We start from the raw sequence: 19,714 nt of genomic DNA on the forward strand, positions 1-19,714 counted from the left end.
TAGCTATTGCTAAAAGTGCGCGTAGTAACGTGACTAATTAGTATGGGAGGAGGAGGAGGAGGTGGTGGTGGTAGCGCATAGTGGCTGAATCAAGTGGCGTAAAACTGTGGCTTGGGTGGCTAAAATATTATGGCGCGGATTGTCGTACGGAGCGCTAGGTGGCCCGAGCATGAGTAAGGAGGGCGCGGAAGAAAGAACCTTTCGGAACAAGCCTGAGAAGCAAGGCACTTGCATTGTAAGCATAGCTGTTGTTTTTAAAAATTTCGTTCTTGCTGGTGATGATGTTTTTCTTTTGGCAAGAATGGTTAATAACGCATCTTTAGGTTACCGTCATGTACCTGTCAGGCAAGGTACTTTCGGGAGCCTTTCAACAATTGAGAGGATAATCTACCTCCTTCTATTTCTTGCTTTGGGAGCTTTGGCGAGCGTCATCGCATATACACTTTCGGAACGTGATGATTCGGGATACTAATTTGCCTTCTTTCAGGATCAAAGAGGCGAAGAATGCCTCCGGGTTGTCATCGGCTTCGGCATCCTCGCAGCGAACGTTTGATATCGATCTATGGACATACTTATTGTCTCGGAGCTCAGCTGACTGTAAATCTCTTATTGTGTATTACATTGAGTCATGCTGGTAATGAATGGTGTAGCGTGAGATGAAAACGCGGCATTCCAACGCTTGATCCAGTCCGCAAATTATCTATGTCCACAGCAGCCAGTATCTGCAAGTCGTGTCCTCGCAGACAGACCTGCCATCTGCTTATTCCTTGTACTCCCAGCAGCCCGCTTCTCAGAGACTCCAAGGAGATACGGCCGTACCCCAGGCCTTTGCCGGAAAAATAAGCAAGTGTAGCAGCAGTGTCATATAGTAATTGGCCGATAGACAATTCGATATTATCAAACAGAATAAAAGCTGCTTGGTTTCAATACTGTTAAACAGAGCGCGTTTCACAGTAGCAAGCGTTGAAAATGGGGTTGACAGAGCCTTCTTCTTCAAAGGAACGGGGTCGGGTTACCCCAGATTTATCAACAAAGAAGGACCCACAACTTAGGTTCAAGCTCAGCCAATCAGATCCAAGCGGAGGAATTGATCCGCAGTGCTTGGATACGCACGGGCCTATCGAATCTCATTTTGCCCCATAAATGCAAAAGTCTTATCAGGGACATACAGCGGACTACCTTGGCATTGCAGAACCAAACACCACCCAGTTCAACGCTCTTCAAGCATTATAGTAGCATGCAAAAGATTGCACCTGATCAGCCCAAGGGCGACAACTCGACTGGTCTCCGTACCACATCTGATCCATGTAATTTTCGCAGTTTTTCCCCTTGAAAAGGTTGCAGAAGCACCCCGGAGATTGGCACTCGACGATGTTCATAGCCGTGCCGTAATGAAAATTGAAACAGTTGGTCTTGCCCGACCGTAGACTCGAAGCCCAAGCGACATCGACCTGGCCAACATAAGACTTGCACTTGGTATCAGTGTAGTAGTTGATCTGCATCTGCTTGGCAGCCGCAGCCGCAGAGATCAGTGTAGCGAGCACCGAGGCAGTTGAGAAATGCATCCTGGAGTGTGCTATGTCTCGGTGAGTTATTAGTACAAGGTAAAAAAACATCGAGTGAATAGCGTGGTGGCTTACAGATGTTACTCGAAAATAGGTCTGGACTGCAGTGAAGATTTCTGTGCTAAGGACGAGTTTGAATGAAGAGCGTTGATTTTCTTCTGATCAAAGTTGAACAACTCGTCGACATCTTGGCAGTTATATACCTATTGAGACTCTAAGTGATTATTCATCATGCCATATAAAGTCGGTGACAAAAGCCAGGTACATGATGTTCACAGATGCCGAGGTAAGTAGTGACAAAGATGTTTAATACACCAGACTGATGCAGTTCTTTCCAACAAAACCATGTGCATCAAAGGGGAAAAAATCCATACTGGCTTGCGATAGGTTAGAGACAACCAGATGGAACGGTGGGAATATTAAGATTCTAGCTCTACAGGGGTTGAGCGGCCGCCCGCATATACGAGATGCAAGTGGAGTACATTATTGGTGAGCCTCGGCACCTTGGCGGCGCAGGGTTCTAGAATCACAATAGCTCCTCCAGTTCGAGTAATCTACTCTACGAAATCATTTTTACCACCCTTGAGAGGTTCACAAAGACGGAAGGTGGTAAATCAAAAGGACATTGGGTAGAAGGTATGATTGGATACATTTTGGAATGGACGATTACGATGGGCTTATGTAAAGGCCTGCATTTAGGCCCTGATCATGAACGGGGGTCAAAATGAATCACGTTTTGAAGAGGGACATGCTCGCGCATAAATTAGGTTGGCCAACGTCTGATACCAAAACCCCGTTCATTGCACGCGTGATTGGAATTGAATCACTCCCTCACGGCGGGTTCATTTTGAACCACAAGATCATCATCAATTGAGCCTCAAAGAGCAAGTCCGCAACGTGCGGGAGCTCGTGGCGAGATTGGTTCATATTGTTCTGGGCCGGTATGCACTTGCGACAGCTTATGCTCATGTCGGCTGCTGGAAGTGAAGCTGGATCAAGCCAAGCGCATCCGATAGGCATCTAACCCGAAAACTCAAAGCATGATTCATTTTGAACGCCGTTCATGATCAGGGCTTTAGGCATACGACCCTAATTTCCGACTTTCCTCTTTCGGTCCCTGGCTTTCACATATAAAAGAGTCTGTCTCGTCGAGATAACTCATCCTCATCTCAACTACTGCACTCTTCTCATTCAACTCAGCAACTCAACAGTCTTCTACCTTCATAAACGCCAGGTCAGCACCAGTCTCCATATCCACATGAGCAATGCTAACAATGATGTAGCATGCAAATCACTGCAATCATCGCCACCGCCCTCCTGGCAGCAGGACAGGCAGCCGCTGGCATCAACTGCAAAGGCAGCAGCAGCTGCGGTACAACCTCGAATTCTCTTGTGGATTTAATCAACCTTGCCAATTATGTCGACCTTGGTCGCTGGTACCAAAATGGGGAGCACATTGTATGCGCCGACAACCTCTGTGCATTCCTGCAGAATACTGGCGGCATGCCCGGCACAAAAATCCGTTCGCTCCTCGTAGACCTGTCTGATCACGGCTGCAAGAAATGCGGCAGTGTTCCAGTCTTTTTCCGGACGACAACGATGAGAAGAGCCACGGTATTCTCACTGTTAACATTGTTACCAAGCCTCAGTGCAGATGGGCTGCCTGTAAAAAATAAGATGTACGGGATCTTTTAAGTGTCCTTCGAGGCCTTAGCTGTCTTTAGTGGCTGCCTCATTTGATCATTTGGTGGAATAGAACCTGAGTAACGGAGTAATATGTGGACAAAGGTGTTTAGGCAGCCATTAGATCAATAGTGAACTATTAAGATATCAAAGATCTACCTAAACCACAGCAAATACTTCACTAGGATAATGAATATTCCTGACCATGAGAGCAAGAACACTTATTTAACACAGTGGGCTCAGAACCTAGCTCTATATATCCCGCCCCGATAGTGCTAAAAGATATGATTTCGGCAGGTACTAGACGCAAACCATAACATAGAGACTCATTCTGTCCTCCTCCTTTAGTTAAGAATACGACCCTATGGCTGACATCTATAAGAGCTCTATACTTTTTTTTCATTTTTTTTTTTCAGCTCAACTCTGCCGTGCCATTTAGGTAGGGATAATGGCTCGTAACTGCACAAGCTCGTAAAATCCATGTCATTGAGAATTATAACCATTTATAGTAGGTGCTTTAGGAAGTAAATTAATCTCTGAGCCCTATAACTCCAGTTATTGCTTGCCCCATTTACACACTCGCTGGCGCCAGGCCGACGCCGGAACCCATTCCACCCTGTTTTAGACCATATCATCACGGGGACGGCGACAGTCTCATGGCGACGCCTAGAGCTATCCTTGAACCATGGGAGCCTCTTCGCCATCTAAGGCTAAGCTAGGAGCAGACACTACGTTAGCCAGATCTGCGTGCGGTGTATTAAGGCGAGCTTCTTTTTATAATAAAGCGGGAGAGCGTAGGGAACTCCTTAGCCAGGTTAATAGAAAAAGAAAAAAAAAAGTAATAAGAAGTCAGCGGTAGATAAACTAAAGTCGTGGCTCCTTAGATATGGTTTGTTTTATATATTATAGTACTAGTAATAGTAACCGCCTAGGTTATATAGAATTTAAAAAAACTCTTTAATTAATTAATATCTTATGCCTTAGATAAATATATATTATAAGCCTTATAATAAGACTTATAATATAGCTAATTAATTATTATAAGCTAAGGCTTATAAAGTATAAGTTAATTTAAGAAAATAAAATATATTTATTTTTTATATTAAAATAAATAACAAAACATAGCAGCTTGGCGAAGAAGAAGGTAGTAATTTCTTATATCTTAAAACTAAAGCTTTAGGCTTTAAGTATTACGGCTATGACATAGGCTAGGCGGGGAAATATAGCAGAAATACTTTAACTAAGCAAGGACTAAAGGGACTAAATATTGCTTACATTAGTCTAGGAACTAAATATTAAAAATATTAGTCTTACTTTAGACTAAACCTAGAGAATATTAGTCTAAAGATTAACTATAAGTATATGAAATATATTTATTATACTTTCTTATATAATAGTTACCTTAGCTATTAATATAACTTAGTTATACTTAATACCCTTAAGTATATTACTAGATATAACTATACCCTATTAAAGATAATATAATATTTTTTTTTATTAATATAAACCTAATATAACTAGTTTATCCCTTAGGAATATATATAATTATTATATATTAATAGCTCTTATTTAGAGGATTACTTATATTACCTTAAATAATATTAAATATAATAGCTACTTAGGTAATTCTTAGAAATAACTATGAATAAGTTTTTTTTATTTATTACTTACTTATTATATTTACTTAGGTTATTTTAATTAATAAAAATATAAAAAATAAAGATAATAATAAGAAAGATATTAAGTAACTCTATATATAAATTACTACTATAAATGCTAAAATAAATAAAATATATAATATTATTAAAAAGATAAATAAAACCTAATATATCTAAAATATAATATATATAAATAATATCTAAAATATAAATAATATAATAATTATTATTATAAATAAAAGAAATATAAAAGAAATCTTAAAGCTAAACTCTTTAGCACCCTTTAATAAGACTACTTATAAGCTACTTATATTTCTTACTTAGCTAAAAGTATTTATAATATATTACTTAATATAATTTATCTTACCTATTAATAAGGTTTAATATACTATAAGTAGACTTAAAAACTATATTACTCTATAATTTAAGCCTATTATAAGGAAATACCTTATAGTCCTAGCTAGCTAATATTTATTATATATTTATTACCTTTACTTAGATTATAAAGCCTTTAAGGTAATACTTTAATAAGCCTTTAAAACTATTAATAAAAAGGGATAAGCTAAAAAAGAAATTAAGGCGCTTTAATATATTACGGCCTAGAAGACCCCTAGGCTATATAATAAGAAGGACTTATATTAACTAACTAATTATATATAAATTAAGGCAAATTATGCCTCTTAGGCTATAATCCCCTTTAAGCTAGCTAGATAAATTATAATAGCTTAGGTCCTATAAGTTATAATTTATTATAATCTATTATATTATAAGAAAGATATAAGATATATTTATTATACTTTCTTATATAATAATTACCTTAGCTATTAATATAACTTAGTTATACTTAATACCTTTAAGTATATTACTAGATATAATAACCCCCCTTATTTAAGTATAATATAATTAATATCTTTATTAATATAAATCTAATATAATTAATTTATCTCTTAAGAATATATATAATTATTATAGATTAATAGCTCTTATTTAATAAATTATTTATATTACCTTAAATAATATTAAATATAATAATTACTTAGGTAATTCTTATTAATAATTATTAATAAGTCTTACTTATTAATTATTTATTTATACTTATCTTAGCTAATTAAAATAAAGATATAAATAATATAAATAGCTTTAATAAAAAAAAATTAAATAGCTCTAAGCCTAAATTACTATTATAAATATTAAAATAAATAAGCTTTATAACCTTATAAAAAGGATAAGTAAAATATAAAAAATATAAAATACCTAATATATAAATAATATCTAAGAAATTAATAATATAATAATTATTATTATAAGAGGTAAAGATAGAGGAGAAATCTTAAAATTAGACCCCCTAGAGAAATTTAATAAAAGTAGCTATAAGCTACTTATATTTTTTATATAACTATGCGCTTTTATAACTTATTATTTAATATAATTTAACTTAGTATTTAATAAGATTTAATATACCGCAGGGTAATTTATTAAGTATATTATAGCCTAATTTAAACTTATTATAAAGAAATACCTTATTACCCCTTTTATTAAACTCTTACCTAAGACTATTAACCTTTATTTAAGCTTTAAGACCTTTAAAGTTATATTTTAATAAGTATTTAAAATAATTAATAAAAAGAGATAAGTTAAAAAAGAAATTAAGGTATTTTAATAAACTTATTTAATTTTTAAATATAAAATAAAATATTTTTAATTTACCTTAAAGCTTAATTAAAATTAAAAACCCTTAATATTATTTTTCTTTAATAATCTTAAAAAAGAAATCTAAGTAAAATTAAATAATAACAATTAATTTAATAATTTAATTAATTATATTAGCTAAGTAATTAAAATTAATAATTAATAATTTTTATAAAAAAAATTATAAAACCCTAAGTTAAATAATAATAAAGCTAATAACTAATAATTTAATATTAACTAAGGTAAGAAAAAAAATAATAATACTTCTTATAGTATTAAAGCTAGCTTTATAGCACTTAGAGCTATATAAAAAGGCAAATAAGACTATTATAGCCTTAAATATTATTATTATTATAAAATAAATTATATTAAGAAGGTTTATTATAAGAAATAATAAGATATTAAAAAAAGATATTATTAACTTAATTAATAATAATTCTTCTTAAAAAGAAAAAAATATATTAATATAACTTAATAAGCTTAATAAAAAGATAAGAAACCTTAAATTATAATTTAATTAATTAAATTTATTATAATATTATAAAGTAAATATATTAATAAGATAAGGCTAAGATAGATATAAATAAGAATTAAATAAAGAAATAACTCATAGCTAAGTAAGATATATTAAGAAATAGCTAAAAGAAACCTAAAATATATAATAATAATTACTCTTAGAATTAATAAAATAAAGAAACCTTATGCTAGATATAATAAATAATAAAAAGGTTATTATTATAATTATTAAGAAGCTTAAATAAAAGGAAAAAGTAATATTAATAAAATAATAAACCCCCTTAATATTAGCTAAGTAAGTAAATTATAAGAAAGCTACTATAAAAGGCTTTAATTATAAGAAATAAGTTATAAGATATAATAAATAATTCTTATTATTATTTATTATACACTAAAGGGATTACTAATAAGATAACCTTATATAATATAATTATAACTTATATTTATAATATTAAATTAAAGTATTAAAAAAAATATAATAAAACTTATAAATAAAAGAAATAAGTATAAAATAATAAAAAACCTTAATAAATAAATTAGCTTATTAGAGTAAGTAATATTAATATTAATTAGACTAGGTTTAAATATAAGGTAAAGAAGCTATAAAGGGAATTATATAAAGTATATAGATGATAATAAAAAAAGAAGAAAAGTAATAAAGAATTATAAAAAAAAAATTACTTTTACTTATATAATAAAAATAATAATAAATATTAAAATAACTTATAAGAGAGATATATTTAAACTATATAAAAATATATAAATATAATAAATATATAAGAAATCTATATCTAAGCTTATTATAAGGAATTAATTAAAAACCTATAATATTAAGAAATATTATTTAACTTATAAGATAATATAAGGATATATCTAATATATTAAGAATATCTTAATATCTCTTAGAGATTATATTAATATTATTAATATAAGGAATATAAAGAAAAGAAATAAATATAAGATTATTTTTTTATTATCTTATTAGCTTAATTAAATAATAAACCTTATATATAATATAAAATAAAAGATTATTAAATATTTTATTAATATAATATTATTAGTATTATATATATATAGTATTATTAGGACTTATATTAAGTTATTTAGAAATATAAATAAATTATTTATAAGGTAAAAAATTAATAAAAATAAATTAATTAAGAAAGAATATTAAAAAAATAAGAATTAATAACTTAATTAAAAGATAAAAAAGACCTAAGATAAAAATAAAAATAATAATACTAAGACTAATTATATAGCTAAAATAATATATATAACTATAAAATATATAATAATAATAAACATAAGTATAACTATATTAGTTATATATTATTAAAAAATTAATAGACTTATTTATAAAAGGGCTATAAGTAAAAAAATAACTTATAATACTATAAAGGGCCTTATATATTATTAAAAAAAGATTAATATAGAGATATTTTAAAATATTAATATAAATTAAAAGAAAATAATTATATATTTCAATAAATAATAAAATTAAGTAAAATTTATTTAACTTAGGGATAATAAATAAGCTTAAATTATTATAGAGATATAAGGTAAAACCTTATATAATAATTAACTTTAAAGGGAAATAATTTAATTATAATATTAAAGTTATTAATAATAAGATTAATTACCTTAAAGTTTTTATTAAAAAAAAAAACTAAGAAATCTTATTTAATCTTATACTTATAAAAGGCTATAACTTAATACTTAGGTACCTATAATTATATTAATTTAACTTATATTTTAATTAAATAATTAATGAGATACTCTTTTTTAATAATAAGATACTTTTTATAATAAATAATAACTTAAAAGATAATATAAGATCTTAAATTTTTATTAAAAATATTAGAGAAATTAAATAAAGGTAAATATAAAATACTTCTTTACTTAAAGAGATATAATATAAATAATATAATAAATAAAAATAATAAAGTTTATAAGTAATTATATATATTATATAATAATTTTAATAATTAAAAAAGGACCTTAAGTAAATTAAGAAAATATTAAAAGAAAAATAACTTAAGAATATATTATTAAAATATTATATTTATAAGAAAATCTTTATAAAAAAACTTAAATAGGTTTATTATTATATATATATTATAATTTAGAAATTAAATTTATTAATAAAAAATAACTTAGCTTTAATAAATTTTACTTACTTAATATAATATAATTACTAATATTAAAAGAATATATTAAAAAAATATTATAAAAAAGATATATTAAGGAAAATAAGTTATTTATTAAATACCTTATTATATTTATCTTAAAGAAAAATAAAAAACTTTATCTTTATATTAACTTTAAAATATTTAATATTATTATAATTAAGGATTATATATTATTACCTCTTATTAATAAATTAAAAGATTAATTTTTTAAAATATTATATTTTATAATATTTAACCTTAAGAGAGCTTATAACCTTATTTAAATTAAAAAAAGATATAAATAAAAAACTACTTTTTATACTAAGTATAAACTATTTAAATACCTTATTATACCTTTTAGATTTATTAATATACCTATTATATTTTAATAAATAATTAATAATATATTATAAGAATATCTAGATATATTTATTATATATTACTTAAATAATATCTTTATTTTCTTTAAAATAAAAAGAAAATATATAAAATATATCTATAAGGTATTATAAATATTATAAGATATTAGTTTATTAATAAAACCTAAAAAAAATAAATTCTATGCCTTAGAGGTAAAATTTCTTAAATATATTATTTCTTATAATAGGATATATATAGACCCTAAGAAGGTCTTAGTAATTAAGGACTAAAAGAAATTAATTAATATTAAGAAAATATAAGCCTTTCTTAGTTTTATTAATTATTATTATAAATTTCTTAAAAAATTTAAAAAAATTATAATATTATTAATTAACCTTATTAAAAAAAATATTTATATTTAAGAATAAGGTATAAAAAGCCTTTTATATAATTAAGGAACTTATCTTAAGTAAATTAATATTTAAGATATATAATTTATCTTAATTAATAAAACTTAAAATAAATATATTAGATTTTATATTAAGAGCTTAAATTAAATAATAAGATAATAAAGGACTCTTATACTTAATTATATTTTACTTTTATAAGCTATATAAAATAAAACTTAATTACTTTATCTATAATAAAGAATTCCTTATAATTATTAATACTTTTAAAGAGTTTTAATATTACTTTCTTAGAAATACTTATTAAATTAAGGTATATATAAATTAAAAGAATATTACTTATTTTATAAAAATATAAAAACTTAATAAATAATAATTATAATATATTAAATATCTCTTAGAATTTAATTATATTATTATTTATATTAAGAAAATAAAAAATAATTAAGTTAGTATTATTAGCTAATAACTTAACTTAGATATTAAAAGAATTAAAGCTAAAAAATAATTTTTATATTTTATATTAAAAAAATAATTAAAATAAAAGTTTATTAAATAAATATAAAAATTAATATGCTTATTAAAATATTTTATATTTATTAGAAAATATAAAAGATTAATTATAGACTTTATTAATTATATATAAAAATACTATTAATAAAGTAATAAAATTTAAACTTATAAAAGAAAAATCTCTATTCTTAATAAAATACTTTAAATTATCTTTAATTATTATTATTACTAAGTTATATAGCATAGTAACGTAAAAGAAATAACCTAAGTTATATAATAATATTATAATAATTATAACCTTAAGGATAAAATATAAAAAAAAATATATTAATATAAAAAATATTATAAAAATACCTTATTAAATTAATATAATAATTTATATAATAAAATAAAATAATTTACTCTTAAAATAAATTTAATAATATAATAAATAATTCTTAGATAATAAAAAAATTAATAAATAATAAGTCTTAGATAAATTATATTATAAACTTATATATAAGATATATAGCTACTTATTATATAAATATTAAGGAATTAATAAAACCCTAGAATAAATTAAGATAATATTTATTTTCCTTAATATAAAAAAAACTATTTTAATAATTATTAATTAATATAATTTTTATATAAAAACTAAGATATAATATTATAAACCCTATAAGAAGCTATAATTACTCCTAGTTATATAATAACTATAGGATTTAATTACTATAGGTTTTATTATAAAATCACCTTTATTAAAAGAATTAGTTATTAAAAACTTTTATAATAATATCTTTATTATTATAAATAAATTTATAGAATTTTCTTATTTTATACCTTATAAAGAATTAATAATAATAAAAGAATTTACTTACCTTTTTTATTTTTATATTACTAAAATATATAATATATTATTTAAGATTATTATAAATTAAGGATTATTATTTATCTTAAAATTTTAATAAAGTCTTATAAGATACTTAAGAATTAATTATAAACTCTCTATTATATAGTATAAAGAGATAAATAAATAAATAAAATATATAAATTAAATATTCAAATAATATCTTTAATATTATATTAATTATAAATAAACTAAGTAGATTAAAAAGATATTAGCTATATAGCTAGCTTATAATAAAGCTATAAATATAAAGATTATATTAGCTTATATTAACTTTAAATTTATACTTAATATATATTATTAAATATAAGATATTATTATTAATCTTAAAATAATTCTTATTAGTAATTAATTAAAAAACCTATATAAAGAAATAAAAATATAACTTAAGTTTATTAAAAATAACATAATAAATTATATTAATAAAAAGAAATTAAAAAATTAATTTTCTTAAAAAGAGATATAATTTATTATATAATAAAAAATATTAAAATAAAATAATAATATAAAAAACTTAATTATAAATATATTAAATTATATAAAATCAAATAAAAAATCTTAAAAAATAAGTATAAATTAAACTTATTAATAAAAATTAAACTTTATTTAATTATTTATATTTTATTACTTAAATTAATAAAAAATATTATTTAAATTAAAACTAATAATAAGCTAGAAATAAAAGTTAATAAATTAAAAAAATATATTATAAAAAGTATTTTTAATATAAATAAAATTAATAATAAAATAATATATTTTATTAAATAAAAGAATTACTTAGACTTAGAAAATATATAAAAACCCCTAAAATACCTTACTAATATATAATACCTTCTAAAAGACCTTTATTAATAATATTAAAAAGAGATATAAACTTAAGGCTAATAATACTTTAATTAATAATATCTATAATACCTATAGATTATATAATAATTATAGTTTTTAATGCTATTTTCTTAGTCTCTTTTAATTTATCTAGGGAATAAAGGCTATAAATAGCTATCTTAATACCTTTAATATATAATTATTACTTCTAGTAATAAAGTTAAATTAAATAAGCTAAAACCTTATTTACCCTCGCTTAAGTCTCTTAGGCCTCTTACTATAAATATAAAAAGTCTCTTTTAATATGCTTTTTTTTAAAATCTAAATAATTAAACTCTTAGTAAATATAATTTACTAAGAAATTATTAATAAAATAAATAAAAAAACTATAAGTAAGAATATATAAATAAGTATTAAAAATATTTATTAATATATTATATAAAAAGCTATAATAAATATACTTTTTATAATAATTTAATTTTTTAAGTAAAGCTATATAGCATAGGCTATAAAAATAATAAAATAAATAAGATATAATTTTATAACTAAAATAATTAATAATATTACTTAGCTTAATAATAATTAATTACTTTTTAAAAAAAATAAGATAACTAAATATATTAATAAAAGATTTTTATAGGTTTAAGATAGGTATATATATACGAGATAATTAAGGTTATAGATATAGCCTTAAGGATAAGACTAATAAGGGGAGATATTATATTATAGCCTAAAAGACCCCTAGGCTATATAATAAGAAAAACCTATATTAATTAACTAATTATATATAGATTAAGGTAGATTATGCCTTATAGGCTATAATCCCTTTTTAGCTAGCTAGATAGATTATAATAGCTTAGGTCTTATAAGCTATAATTTATTATAATTTACTATATTTTAAGAAATATATAAGATATACTTATTATACTTTCTTATATAATAGCTACCTTAGCTATTAATATAACTTAGTTATATTTAATACCTTTAAGTATATTACTAGATATAATAACCCCTCTTATCTAAGTATAGCGTGATTAATCTCTCTATTAATATAAACCTAGTATAACTAGTTTATCCCTTAGGAATATATATAATTATTACATAATAGACTTAATTTACCTTAGAGTATAAAATAAAATACTTCTAATTTACCTTAAAGCTTAATTAAAATTAAGAACTTTTAATATTTTTATTTTTTAATAAACTTAAGAAAGATATATAAGTAAAACTCTATAAAGAAAAATAACTTAATAATCTTATTAAATAATATACTTAATAAGCAAGCGCCGCAGTTAAGCAAGCACTGCACTTTTTTACCTTATACCTAATTTCTTATTTAATTAATTAATTCTAATAACCTAATATATTAGCTACTACTATTAAAGCTAAAACCCTTTTTGCCCTTTAGGCCTTATAAAATAACCTAAAACTAAGCATTTATGCGCCGTAAGTACTTATATAGTTAATAAGCAATAACTATATCGCCGCTAGCAAGGCATTTAATCTCGATGTAATATTATTTAGAAATTATATTAGCTATCTAATTTATAGGAATAAATCCTTTTTTATTTTATTCTTAATTTAGATTTGCGAGGATTCTCCCCCTAGCTTTATAGTATTAAAGAAATAACTAATTAATTACTTATTAACTATAATGCGATATTAGTTAATATATATTAAGCTTATAACTTTATAAAGTAATACCTAGACCTTAAGATATATTTCTTTTATAAATATAATTACTAGAGAGCTAAATATAAAGACCTAATAATTATTTATAATTAATTTTAGCTTATAATAAATATAATCGCAAAGTATAGTATTTAATTAAATAATATATATAATTTTAATAATATTAGCTTTCTTATAGATCTAATTATAAGTAAAATAATTATTATAGGTATAAAAAGGTATTTAAAGCTAAAATTAATTTAGCTAAAAAACTAAAAATATATTATAATTATTTAATTAATTAATATAAAAGACTAAGTAATTTAGTTATTTATTATTAATATAAGCTAATATTACTTTATTAATTAATACTAAGAAAGTAATTTCTTAGGTAATTAAGCTATTATAATAACTTAAAATAATTAGATTAATAATAAGATTAATTTTAAGTAACTTAAGTATTTTAATTAATATATAATTAATTAATAAATTAATTTTTATTATTTTTTAATTCTTAATAATTATAAAGATTATTATTTTATTAAATATAAAAGATATTATAAAAAAAAAATTTATTTAGCTTTATATATTATTTTATTTTTTTATATTTATTTTAGCTTTTTAATATTAAGTACTTTAATATAATAAAAAAAACTTATAATTAAGAAATAAAATATTTAATTAAATACTTTATAACTTATATTTTAAAAACTAAGTTTTTTTTAGTTTTTTATATTATATATAAGGCTATTATAATAAAAAGAAATATTAAGAGGGCTTTTAAAAAAGCTAATTTTATTTCTCTTAACCTAGAAATTATAATCTTAAAGCTTAATATTTAATTATAGATATTAATATTAATTAAAGAAGTAATTAAATTATTAACCCCTTAGGCTTTAAAGACCTTAAAGATTATACTTAAGGCTTAATCTTAATTTAAATACCTTAAAAAATAAATTAAAAAGTATTAAAATAGCTCTTTAGAGTTAATTCTTAAAGTATTAAAGTCTCTTTTAAAGGGAATAAAAGTAATTATATATAAGATAGCTTTTATAAGGGCAAAGATCTAAGACTTTTAATAAATAAATAAAATATTAAGCTAATATTAAAAAATAAAAAGGATTAAATTATAAAAGAAGGTAATAATAATAAAAAAAAAGAAAATAAGTAATTAATTAAATAGATATTAATATATAAGTAATAGCTAAATTATTAAGGAGTATAATTAAGGAAGGTTAATTAGACTAGGTATTTAGGGCTATAATATTTATAATAAGCCTAAGTATAATATAAAGACTTATTAGGTAATAATTAAGATATCTAGGGAAGAATATAATAAGTAATTTTAATTAATTAAATAATTAATAATTTTTTTATAATAATAATTATAAAAGGGGTTAAAAAAGGTATACTGCTTATTTAATTATAGCACTTATTTACTAAGTATATTATTTTATAATTTAATTTATATAATTAAAGCCTTTTATTATAGCTTTTTTAAAATTAGCTTATTTAATTAATATTAAAAGTAATTATTATTTTAATTTTATTAATATTACTAAGGTTATTATTATTAGTTTTATAGGCTAATTATTAATATATCTAAGTATAATAATAATATATTATAATAAGGTAATTATTATTTTTTTTACTTAATATAATTTTAATAATAATTTTTATTTATATATAATTAATATAATATAATTAATAAGCCTTTAAGGATTTAATAAATTTATAATAATATTCTTTTATAATATTATTAATTATATAATTACTTTTTACTTATTTTTTTATTAAGTACATAGCCTAATAAGATATTATAACCTCTCTTAGCTAAAATCTTATTTTTTTTATATTTTTTTTATATTATCTTAAGTATTTTAATAATATAAATAATAATTTAATATTTTATATTTACCTAAGTAATCTTTACTTATTTCTTACCTCTAAGAAAGGGCTATTATAGCCTTAATTAATAATCCCTTTCTTAGATATTTTATTACTTTTTTTTATATTTATTAATCTTATAACCTTTCTTATAATAATAATAATATTTAATATCTTTTAATTCTTATTAAGTAGCCCTTAGTCTTATAGGTCTTAGATTAATATTATATAAGGTATTATATTATTATTATGTTTTTTTAATTATAATTAAAATATAAAATATTAGCCTTATTATTATTAAACCTAAGGTTTTATAGTTTTTCCTAAGAAAATTCTTAATTATTAATTTTTATAGCCTTATTAATATAATTAATAAGCTTATTTAATTAATTTTTTTTATATAACTTTACTTAAATTTCTTTTTTAAATTTATTAAAAAAAATAATATTAAGAGCTATTAGTCTTAATTAAGTTTTAAGGTAAGCTAAAGGTATTTAATCTTATACTTAGATATAAATTAAGTTTATTAAAATACTTTAATTTCTTTTTTAGCTTATATCTTTTTATTTAAAGTATAGCCTTAAAGGCTTTAAAGTCTAATTAAAAATTAATAATTTATAATAAAAATTTATAAAAAGAAATAATAAAATATTTTTTTATAATAGGTTTAAATTAAATTATAATATATTTAATAAATTACCTTATAATATATTAAACCTTATTAAATATTAAAATAAATTATATTAAGTAATAAATTATAAAAATATATAATTATATAAAAAAAGTAAATAGCTTATAAGTAGTTTTATTAAATTTCTCTAAGGGGTCTAGCTTTAAGGTTTCTCTTATATTTTTATTCTTATAATACTAATTATTATATTATTAATATTTTAGATATTATTTATATATTATATATTTTAAGCTTATTATATTTTACTTATATTTTTAGTAAGTTTATAAAGCTTATTTATTTTAATACTTATAATACTAGTCTAAGCTTAAAGCTATTTATTTCTTTTATTATTAGAGCTATTTATATTATTTATTTTTTTATCTTAGTAGTTAATTTAAATAAATACTATAAGTAAATAATTAATAAATAAGACTTATTAATAATTATTAATAAGGTTTACTTAGTAATAATTATATTTAATATTATTTAAAGTAATATAAGTAATCCTTTAAATAAGAGCTATTAATATATAATCATTATATAAGCCTTAAGAGAAATTAATTAATTATATTAATTTATATTAATAAAAAAGATATTAATATTATCTTAAATAAGATATAAGTTATATTTAGTAATATGCTTAAAGGTATTAAATATAACTAAGTTATATTCATAGCTAAGGTAATTAATATATAAGAAAGTATAATAAATATATTTTATATATTATATAAATTACTAAGTCCTAAATAAATAAGTTATAATTACTTATTATTTCTATAATAAGTTATATATACTACCTTATATATATAAAAGTAAGCTACTTATTATTATTATTAATTAATAAGTATTATAAAGCTATGCGAGGTATATAATTAAGACTTAATTAGGCTATAATAAGAAGTATCTTAGCTTTAATAAAAGCTAGTAATATATTAAGTAATTAAGAAATAACTAATTAAATAAAAAAAATATAAATTAAGAGATTTTTATAATATTTATATAATTATAATACTTACTTATTATATATATTTATACTTATTAAATATATTAGTTTTTTTTTTTTTTATATATTTAATATTACTTTTAATATAATTAACCTTTGCTAAGATATTATTTTTCTTAAGAGAGGTTTAATTTATATTACTTTATTTCTTTAATAAGTAATCTAAGGCTTTATAGCTTAATTAATTATAACTATAATATCTAATTATTATTAGTCTCTTATTAATTTATACATAATATATTACTATTATAAGTATATTTAAGTAGCTTTAAGTATCTTAGTAATATTCTAAGTTTATTCTTAAGGGTAGCCCTAAAAAAGAGCTTTTTTTATAAGTTCCCTTATATCCTCTTTAATAAAGAAAATAATATCTCTTTAATAAAGATTTAAAAATATCTAATTTATATTTCTTCTTAGCTTTATTATTAGCTTAAGATTAATTTTAACTATATTTTACCTTATTAATAATATTCTTAGCTCTCTCTAGAGGCTATTTAATTTACTTAAGCTCTCTTTTAACCCTAGGTATAAGATAATAAAAGTAATAATAGGCTATACCTTTATTTTTTCTTATTTTATTAATAATATATTATAGAAGGTATATTATTATATAAAATACTAAAAAGAAGTTTTTTTTTTCTTTTATATAATAATTATAAGCTAATTACTTATTGATTATTTTAATAATTCTAAGTTAATATATTATTTTTAGATAAATATAAAGTATTCTTTTTAAGAGAGAGGGTTTATTAATAAGCTAATAATATATATTTTTTTATTTAATTTTAAATATATAATTAAGCTTAGTTATAAACTATTTAATTTATTATTTAGTTATAATACTAGGCTTTAATTAATTATTAGCTTTAATAGCCTTAATTTAATTATTAATCTTAATTATATTAATACTTAGTTAAATATATATAATTATATTATAATACTTTCTTATAATTTTTATAAAAAATAAGTATTAATTACTTAATAAATTATATTAATATTTAATTTTATTATAATATATAATTTAAGATTATTTATTATTATTTTTACTTATCTTATTAATAATATTAATATTTTTATCTTTATAATTTCCTTAATTTTCTTAAATATAAAAAACCTAAGAAAATATTAATAATAAGCTTATTCTTTTTATTATTACCTTAGCGAAGTTATTTTTTAATATAATATTATACTAAGAGTATAGCCCCTTTATTATTATTATTCCTTACTAAGTAAAAAAGTAATATCCTTAAATTATATTAAGGAATAGCCTTTATACTTATATAAAGATATTAAGAGAGTCTCTAGAAAAAGAGTCTTTTATTATCTCTTATTCTCTTAGATTAGCTATTTAAGGTCCTTTATATCTATATAACCTAAGATCCCTAATCTTATAATTATATTAATAAGTAATATTATTATTTTTCTCTTTTATTATAACTCTATTAAGTTATTTTTATTAATATAGCATTAAGTTATTAGCTATTAATTAATAAAGGTATTCTTATATAACTTATTTATCTATATAATATATTAATCTTTTATAAGAGTAAAAATTAAAGAATTATAAAAATATAAGCCTAATAAATATAATTTAAGTAATATTAAAGATATCTAATAGGTTTAATCTATTAATTAGACTTTACCTTAATAAAGCTTTTATAATCCTTCGCTAAGAAGCATTTTATATAGCTTAATACCTATATAACTATCTAAGGATTTCCTAACCCGCCGGCGATAGTTAGTATAACTTAAATATTCTTATAAGTAAAAGACTAATAAGTAAGGGTATTATTAAATACTTTTCTAGCCTTAGTTTTCTTCTTTATAAGGCTATATTTATCTATATTATATATATAGTTTAATATAATATTTTTCTTAATTATTTAAATCTTTAAATTATTAAAAAAGTAATAAATTTACTTAGGAGTTACTTTTTTAGCTTAAGTAGCTTTAATAAGTATAAATAGCTTTAATTTAATATCTAGGTTATATTAGAGAAAGCGGTCTAATTATTTCTTTTTAATTATAATATCCTTACTTTCTAGGTCTAAAATCTCTTATATAATCTTATAGATATTACGCCGCGATAAGCCTTAGCTAATAACCTCTTTTTTAAGAAGGTAATTAGCTAAGACCTTCTCTTATAAAGGCGATAGTTTTTAAGCCCTAATTTACGCTATATATATATCTTTTATGTCTTTTTTTTT

At 21.2% G+C, this 19,714-nt stretch overlaps 1 protein-coding gene across 1 annotated transcript; it reads right to left on the minus strand.

The window, feature by feature from the left end:
* Nucleotides 1-1,220: 1,220 nt before the first annotated feature.
* MRS44_009988 (uncharacterized protein) lies at nucleotides 1,221-1,565 on the minus strand (the record flags this gene model as incomplete). Its single annotated transcript, XM_046276545.2, has 1 exon — nucleotides 1,221-1,565. The coding sequence occupies one exon, from the start codon at nucleotides 1,563-1,565 to the stop codon at nucleotides 1,221-1,223; it is 345 nt and encodes a 114-aa protein (XP_046131576.2).
* Nucleotides 1,566-19,714: the final 18,149 nt, after the last annotated feature.

The sequence above is a fragment of the Fusarium solani genome (assembly GCF_023522795.1).
Source record: "Fusarium solani strain SB1 chromosome Unknown bctg00000006, whole genome shotgun sequence".
Lineage (NCBI taxonomy): Eukaryota > Fungi > Ascomycota > Sordariomycetes > Hypocreales > Nectriaceae > Fusarium > Fusarium solani.